Source organism: Hipposideros armiger, unplaced genomic scaffold (assembly GCF_001890085.2).
Source record: "Hipposideros armiger isolate ML-2016 unplaced genomic scaffold, ASM189008v1 scaffold_15, whole genome shotgun sequence".
Lineage (NCBI taxonomy): Eukaryota > Metazoa > Chordata > Mammalia > Chiroptera > Hipposideridae > Hipposideros > Hipposideros armiger.
In genome coordinates, this window is record NW_017731365.1 from 6,022,808 (window position 1) to 6,032,309 (window position 9,502).

The window sequence follows — 9,502 nt, forward strand, 5'->3', positions numbered from 1 at the left end:
TTTTAAAATCCTCTCTCTCCCTGAGGTCATGTAATTCTCTCACATTTTCCTCTAAAACTTAAAAAATTTTGTGTTCCCCATTTTAGTCCTTAATTGACCTGAAATTCTTAATTTTGGTATAATATGAAGTAGAGATCTAATTTCCTTTTTCCCTATATGGATAACTAATTATCTAAACACCGTTTACTGAAAAGTCCCCTTTCCCCTTTGATTCACAGGGCAAGGAGCAAGTTTCCGTATGTCTGTTTCTGAACTCTTGATTTTGTTTCATTGGTTTATTAGTCATACTATGCTGACACCGTGTTGTTTTAATGACTATAGGTTTATAAATCTTGATATCTGATAAAGGATGGTAGTCATTAGTAATGTTTGTCAAATATTTCTGGTTCTTCCTTCTCCCAAGGATATGACAGGATCACACTTCCTGGCTTCATTACAGCCATATGGTTAGCTCTGGTCAGTTAGTTGTGAGCTCTGGTCAATGAGTGCTGAGCATTTAACAGGCTGTGCAAAACCCTCCAGAGCTCTTTTCCCTTTGGCTTAGTGACTAGTAGTATTCATGTTGGTTGTAGCTTTGGCACCTGAGTTCCTGAGGAACTAACTATAATTTGTAGAGATTTCTTACTAACCTGCAGTGGACGAGTACTATGAATGAGAAATAAATCTTCTGTATACTTATCAGTGACATTTAGTTTGTTACCACAATATAGCTTAGCCTACTCTGACTGACACAAAAGGCAAGTCATTCATTTTGTTATAATTCTCCATGAGTGTCCTATCTATTCTTCACTGTTTGTCATATGAATTTCTGAATCGAATTTTCTCAATTTCCAGGAAAAACTCGCTGGTCAGAGTGTACATTAGTACCACTATACTGCAAATCACGTGAAAATATTGAAAAACAGTTGGTATTATCTAAAAAAGTCAAAGATATACATAACCTATGATCTAGTAATTCCATTCCTGGGCATGTATGCAAAAGAAATGTGTACACACATGCAGATGTGTACGAGAATGTTCTTAGCAATATTGTTCATAAAAAAAAAAATACTGGAAATAATCCAAATGACTACCAGCAGTAGAATGGATAAACAAATAGTGGTTTACTTTACACAATGAAATACCATGTAAGAATGAAAATGAACAAACTCAGCTTGCACACAACATCATGACCTTATATAAACATATTGCTGAGCTAAATGACACATACACATACAAATTTAAACAGAATGATTCTATTTAAAATAAATATTCAAAAAGAAATAAGTTTTAGATTAGATGGTTTAAGAATGATACAAAGGTAGTACAATTATTAGATAAAACAAGGAAATGATTACCACAAACATCAGAAAAGTGGTTATTCCTGGGAGGAAGACGGAGATGTGATTGACAAAGACCAGAAGAAGACTATCTATGGTACTGGCAATATTCTATTTTGACCTAAAGAGATGTTACAAGGATATTCTTTATGATTACTCATTAAACTGGATCTCTGCTGGGATTTTACATAAATGTCACATCTTTTTTGTTAGATCTACTCATATTTACTTTACATACTTTGTTGTTATTATAAATGCTCTTTTTAAACTTATTTCTATTTGTTGCCAGTATATAGAAATGCATTTGAATGTTATACCTTGAACTTATAAGCAACAAACTGCTAAATTCTCTTATTCATTCTATTGATTTATCAGTATATTCTTTGGGATTTTTTTAAAAAGCCAATCCTATCATCTGCAAATAATGACAACCTTCTAATATTTATCTTTCCTTTGTTTTGCTTGTCTTATTATACTTATAGAACCTAATTCAATGATGACTTATATTATTTTCGTGTTCCATAAAAATATTTTTAAAGTAGGGAACAAAAGAGACCGGCCAGGTGATGATCCGTCCAGGTTTTCTCCTCCATACGCACTCATCATCCTTTCTCTTCTCTCAGAAAATGAAGCCCTCGAGACTGGATAAAAGAATATCTCCTAGAACCTATGGTTAGTCTAACAATTAAAATTTCTCTGTTATTAGAAACAAGTTCAGCTCATCCACACCATGAAATTAATCCACCTGCATTATAAATTCTATTTAAAATTAAGTGCACAATAATTAACAGAATGCAAACAATGCCATCTAAAACATGAGCTATGTGTAAACTAGATCCTAATTATTTAATATTTATATAGCACTGAGAAATTGAAAAGCACTTTGGGGGGGGGGAATAAAAATTTTAATATACTCCCAATATACTAAAAGAGGCAGTAAAAGAAAAGAAATGTAATGGATAGATCAGGCAGTTACATGATGAGAAAAGTGGCAGAATTCCAACACAGCTTCAGAGTAATGAAGACCCAAAATACAGTCTTTGAACCCTTAAACCCATTTACCTAACTATCATAAGCAATTAATTTTTGGAAAGAGTACCAAGATATATCTTCAGTTCCTATAGGTTGAGACACAACTTCCTTTCTGTACTTGGATGTGTCAGAAGGTGTCCCCATAAAGTCTGGTGGTAAGTTTTCTTCAACTTTCTGGCTTACATAATCATTTTGATTTATATTAGAGTAACATTTTGTTCCTCTGGAAAATGAAACATAACAAAACTGTGACAGCCAGTTCTCCAGGATTCAAATCTCTCTAATAATTCTGTTGCCTTCATTTTTTGGTTTTAATGCCATGAATGAGTCTTCCCTTTGACTTGCTGACCAAATGACTACTATACTTCTTGTTTATCTAAAATTAGATATTTAAGGATTTCCAATCAAAATAGTGAAGTAGGTAAACGTTGTGCTTGCCTCCTCTCATGACCACATCAAAATCACAACTAAACTACAAAACAACATTGAGATTCACCTGAACTCTAGCTGAACTGAAATTCTATAACTAAGGTCATAGAGAAGAAGCCATCTCAAGACTTGTGGGGCAAGCTGGTCCCACACCTATCTGTGTTGGTTAAAAACTGGGAGGGCTATCTCAGCTGCAGAGGTCCCCACTGGAGGAACAAAGGGACCCCGTCTCACCCTGGGCTCCCCAACCCAGGGTTTCAGTGCTGGGGAGAGAAGCCCTCATAACTTCTGGCTGTGAAAACCAGAGGAGATTGTGGCTGCGTGAGACAGAGGGCTGCTAGGGTCTCAAGTGTTCCCTTTAAAGGGCCCATGCATGGACTTACTCACTCGCTCTGAGCTCAGCACATGGGTGGCAGCTACAATGGCACTAGGAACACAGGGGGAGGAACTGAATTGTCTGGCTTCAGAGCGAGGGCTAGGGGGCAGCTTTCTTCCAGATGGAAATGCTGGCAGAACTCAATGTTCCTTTGTTGAGTCCTGCCCCCTCTGGGGCATGCAGAGGCAGGCAGCGGCCATATCTGAGTCTTGATCAACCTGGCTAATGCTCTTTGCCTTACCCTGGTGATTCCCTGAGAAACCTCCCACCCAAACCACTTCAAGTAGCTTTTCCAAATAAACGGCCTGTCTTGGCTCATGCCACGGACTTTCCTAAAATCTTTTAAAGGTTCACAAAACCCAAACAAGCAGAATTTGGCCTCAGAGTATCCTGTACCTTGTACTGAGAAGCCCCAAGCCTGGCACCAGTGGCAGCTGGCCTCGGTTCCCTACTTGGCCTCTCCCAGGCACCTCTAAAGCCCAGCGCCGGTAGCTACCATCCACAGATTGCTTTGTGGTGCATCCCAGGTGGCTCCGAGCAAAGGCAAAGACTGTGGCTGAACTTGGCATGTGGCGCAGCCCCTCCCAGGAGGTTCCAGGGCTGGCATGCCCAGTAGCCAGCTTCGGACAAAGCCAGAGCACCACCCAGCTGCAGCCAACACATCCAAAGGGCAGACTGGGCAGGCATCAGCTATGGTCAGCTTCTGCACAACAGTTTCTCCACTACCGTCATGGACAGACCTCACAACCAATCAGCCCGAGGGTCAATCCTTCCTATGACGTGCAAACAGCAACCAAGGCTCAACTACAACAGGAAGGCACACACAATCCTCATAAGGGACACATCTGGAGCACCCAGCTCAGGTGATCAGGGAGACTGTGTCACTGGGCCCCACAGGACATCTACCACATAAGGCCACTTTACTAAGACTGGGAGACTTAGCAGCCCTACCTAATACATAGAAACAAACACAGAGAGGCAGTCAAAATGAGGAGACAAAGAAACATGACCCAAATAAAAGAACAAAACAAAGCTCCAGAAAAAGAACAAAATAAAACGGAGTCAAGCAATCTACCAGACACAGAGTTCAAAACACTGGTTATAAGGATGCTCAGTGACCTCAGGGAGAACTTCAAAGAGATAGGAAACATAAAAATGAAGATTAGGGCCAGCCGAGTGGTGCATTGGTTAGGAGTTGGCTTGGGACGCCAGCTCTGAGCAGCAGGGCCCCGGTTCAAATCCCACATGAAGGCCAGTGATGCTGTGCCCTCTACAGCTAAGATGGTGAACAACAGCTCGACCTGGAGCTGGGCTGCCATGAGTTGCCAGCAACGGCGTAGGCTGCAGTAGGGGCTGGCCGGCAGCTGGCATGTGCTTTCGTGAGCTGCTGTGAGCCACCGTGACCAGCCGTCCAATGGCCAGCGAGCGACTGCCTCACCCAGGAAGAGCACAATGATAATACCAACATGGGCCAGTGAAGCGACGTCCTCCACAACCAGACTGAAGAACCAAAGGACAGCAACTTGTCTGTTTCCCTTCCCTGATTCCCCAATGCTATTCCTTCCCCCCAATTCCCAAATAAATCTTTAAAAAAAAAAAAGGTGATTAAACATTAAAAAAAAAAGTCCGAAATAAAGACTATATTAACTGAAATGAAGAACACATTAGAAGGAATCAACAGTAGATAAGGTAAAGCAGAGGACTAAATCAGCAGTTTTAAAGATAAGGTAGCAAAAAACACCCAAACAGAACAGCAAAAAGAAAAAAGAATCCAAAAAAACTGGGACAGCTTGAGGGGCCTCTGGGACAACAAGAATACCAACATTCGCATCATAGGGGTTGTACCAGAAGGAGAAGAGGGAGAGCAAGGAATTGAAAACCCATTTGAAGAAAGAATATTGGAAAACTTCCCTAACCTGGTGAAGGAAATAGATATGGATGCCCAGAAAGCGCAGACAGTCCCACACAAGATGCAACCAAAGAGGCCCACACCAAGACACATCAAAATTAAAATGTCACAGGTTAAACACAAAAAGAGAATCTTAAAAGCAGCAAAAAAAAGCAGTTGGTTACCTACAAGGGAGCTCCCATAAGATTGTCAGCGAATTTCTCAACAGAAATTTTGTAGGCTAGGAGGGACTGGCATGAAATATTCAAAGTGATAAAAAGCACGGATCTACAACCAAGATTACTCTACCAAGCAAAGCTATCAGAATTGAAAGACCGATAAAGAGCTCCCCAGACAAGAAAAAGCTAAAAGAGTTCATCATCACCAAACCAGAGCTACAAGAAATCTTAGAGTGACTTCTTTAAGATAAAAAACAAAAAATAAAAAATATGAATAATAACATGGCAATAACTACATATCTATCAACAATTACTTTCAATGTAAATAGAATAATGCTTCAATCAAAAGATAGGGTGGCAGAATGGATAAGAAAATAAAACCGTTACATATGCTGCCTACATGAGACTCATTTCAGATCGAAAGACACACACAGACTGAAAGTAATGAAAAAAGATATTTCATGAAAATGGAAAGGGGAAAAAAAAAAAAGCTGCGGTAGCAATACCAGACAACATTTAGACTTTAAAACAAATGCTATAACAAGAGACAAAGGACCCAATAGTCCCACTTCTGGGTATTTATCCGAAGAAACCCAAAACACTACTTCAAGGGGACACGTGCATCCATGTGTTCGTTGCACCATTGTTAACAATGGCCAAGATATGAGGCAACCTGGGTGTCCATCGATGGATAAGTGGATAAACAGGAGGTGGTACATATATACAATGGAATATTGTTCGGCCAAGGAAGGGAATGGATTCTTGTCATTTGCAATGGCATTGGTGGACCTGGAGGGTATTGTGCTGAGTGGAGTATGTCAGACAGAGATAGACAGATGCAATGTGATTTCGCTTATATGTGGAATTTAAAGAACAAAATAAACAAACAAAACAGAAATAAACTCATACATACAGAGAATATTTTGATGGTTGCCAGATTCGGGGGAGGGAGGATGTAAAAGAGGGAGGAATTAAGAAGTACAAATTGGTTGTTACAAAGTAGTCACGGGGATGTAAAGTAAAACATAGGCAATATATAGTCAGTCAATAATATGGTAATAACTACGTATAGTGCCAGGTGGGTACTAGACTAGTCAGGTGGATCACCTCTTAAATTATATAAATGTCTAACCACTATGCTGTACACCTGAAATTGATATAAAATAATACTGAATGTCAACTGTAATTGAAACATTTTTAAAGGGGGGGGGGAAGGTGCAGGGGAATAAGAGGTTCAAATTTCTAGGTATAAAATAAAATAAGTAGCAGGGATGTAATTAATGTACAGCATAGGGAATATAGTCAATAATATTGTGTTGGTGTGGTAAAGTGTCAGAGGGTTGCTGTACTTATCATGGTGATCACTTCTTTAGGTATATAAATATTGAATATTTTGTACACCTGAAACTACTATAATGTTGTGTGTTAGCTATATTTTAATAAAAATCTTTTTTTAATGTATATAGGAGGCAAAACACAAAATTTAAAAATATATGGTTATAAATATCAAAACAAAACAAAAACCAAAATTGTCATGGGGAATGAAAGTACAGCATAAAGAATATGGTCAATAATATTGTAATAACTATGTATGATGTCAGACGGGTACTAGGTTTATTGGGGTGATCATTTCCTAAGTTATATAAATGTCTAATCACTATGTTGTACACTTGAAACTAATATAATATTGTATGTCAACTGTAATTAAAAAATAAAAAATTATTTTAAAAAAACTTAAAATTCATGATGGTCAAAAACTAGTTTTGGGGCCGGCCGAGTGGCATGATGGTTAAGAACTGGTTTGGGACGCCAGAGGGCCCTGGTTCGGATCCCACATATTAGGGCCAGTGACACTGCCCTCTACAGCTAAGATGCTGAACAACAGCTCAACCTGGAGCTGGGCTGCCATGAGTCCGCAGCAACGGCGTAGGCTGCGGCCCCTGTGGCAGTGGATTACCATGGGCTACCGTGTGTAGCCAGCAGCCAGCATAAGCGGCCAGCAGCCGCCATGAGCGGCCGTCCAGAAGCCAGCAACTGATCTGCCTCGCCCGGGAAGAGCACAATGACGGTGCCAACTTTGGACCAGTGAAGCAACATCCTCCACAACTAGACTGAAGAACAAAAGGACAGCAACTTGTCTGTTCCCCTTCCCCCAATTCCCCAGCGCTTTCCCCTCCCCCAACTCCCCAATAAAAATCTTTAAAAAAAAAACCAAAACTGGTTTTGAGTCAGTTGTTGCAAATAACCAATATTACTGGAAAATTCTCCCGTATTTTTTGGTCTCAATTTGTATTCTATAAGATGTAAAAGCAACTAAACATATCATCATCACACTCAAGCACCCATGTGACAAAACAAGAATTCAGACTTCATGAGACTGAAAAATGACTCTGGAAGCTTACGCAGAACTCAAGCCAACCATCCAACCACAAATAATCCACTGTATATCTGGACCAAGAAAACACAGAGAAGCTACATGTTGGAAAAGAGATAAAGTAATGGAGAGTGAGCTCTCTATACATCCTAGTTCTTCCTCTTTAGCAGCATACCTAAAATCTCTGAGTCAGGACTTTCTTTCATTTTAGGCTATTTTCTTTGTTTCTAAATGAACCCTCAGTTTCATTTATTCAGAAATGAAAAACTTGGAGTCAGACGATGGGGCAGGGAACTGGTATAAAGAATCTATTAAATGTGGTAACGCGAAACATTAGGAAATGGGAAAATGGGAAAATTTTAATACTGGCTTTTCTTAAGAAGAAGAATTTATAGCTAAATTTAGCTTTAACAGGCAATAGTTAATTCCATTCAGAACACTTGGGTTGTTTATGCTTTCAAAATGAAAATTTAGAATTAGCTTTTCAGGTAAATACTCAAAGTCTAATTAACAAGCACATTTGGGCAAAAAGGTTCAGAAAGACGACTGACTACTCAAGCCAAGGAGTAATTCTTAGAAGCAAGAAAAACTAATCATATTCATTCATTGCACTAAACCACCGGCAGATTAATTCATTAACAAGTTCTTTAGCATCACCTTGATTAATCAAAACCTCCTCAGTATTGATCATATGGCAACCTAATAGCAGTGAAAAGAAACCAGGTTGAAGTGCTTACCTTGAGAGCACAAAAGATGCAGGAATCTCCCATACATTTGTGAGTTGTGAGCTGCCTGAAGCTACGGCGGAAGATGTCCAAGTGCCACAAAACCTGGCAAGAAAGGAAAATACTTCATTACTCCATAAAAAGCCCCCATTTGATATTAAATTCAAGAGTTCAACAAAACATAGGTAATGGGTTACAGAAGACATCTTTAGTCCCAAGAGAAAGGCTCATTCTAGTATGTTAAATGTAAAAAAAGGTGAGTAGGTAACTAACAAGAGGGATAGATGAACATACTCTGAAAAAGACATTAATTTGAACATGAAGGAAGGTCATACAGAGAAAATATGGTATATAACACACATCAACTGTGACCCTGAAGAGGAAATGTGTGGGTTCATAGCTGCAGAATAAGGGTTTATTTTAATGATCCACACAAGAAAAGCAAGAATATTTTAAAACTTATTTAGAAGCTTGAATCGTAGTGTGGAATTTCGTCCTTATTAGATTTCTCAATTTTTGGAGAGCGTTGTGACCTCCTTAAGTCAACAAATTAAAATAAAGGTGCTATCAACAATGATAAGTCATGCCCATAGTACATACCCTTGATATGATGTGATGAAAATGGCACCTTAATTTTATGGTCTTCCCCTCAAAAACCCATAACCCCAGTCTAATCATGAGAAAAACATCAGACAAGTTCCAATACTGGGACATCCTACAAAATTCTTGACTAGTACTCCTCAAAATTGTCAAGATCATCGAAAACAAGGAAAGTTTGAGAAACTGTCAAAGCCAAGAGGAACCTAAGGAAACATGACAAGTAAATGTAAATGTAGTAACTTAAATGGGGTCCTGGAATAGAAAGACACTAGGTAAAAACTAAGTAGACCTGAATAAACTATGGACTTTAGTTAAAAAAGAAATGGTGATATATATATATATATAGATAGATAGATAGATAGATATCTATCTATCTATATCTATATCTATATCTATATCTATATCTATATATATATATAGCATCATGCCTCAGGACGCTCCTCTTGCCTAGAAAACATTTAAATGGTACCACATATGAAAAGGCACTACAGGGCCGGCCGAGTGGCGCGATGGTTAAGAACTGGCTTGGGACGCCAGAGGGCCCCGGTTCGGATCCCACATATGAGGGCCAGTAACACTG

The 9,502-nt window shown here is 39.1% G+C and overlaps 1 protein-coding gene across 1 annotated transcript in view; it reads right to left on the minus strand.

Moving 5' to 3' along the window:
* USP54 (ubiquitin specific peptidase 54) overlaps nt 1–9,502 on the minus strand; it is a 147,361-nt gene that overhangs the window by 71,463 nt on the left and 66,396 nt on the right. The window contains exon 3 of the mRNA XM_019624685.1: nt 8,335–8,427. Within this exon, the coding sequence (XP_019480230.1) occupies nt 8,335–8,427 (93 nt within the window). The remainder of the gene's footprint in view (nt 1–8,334; nt 8,428–9,502) is intronic.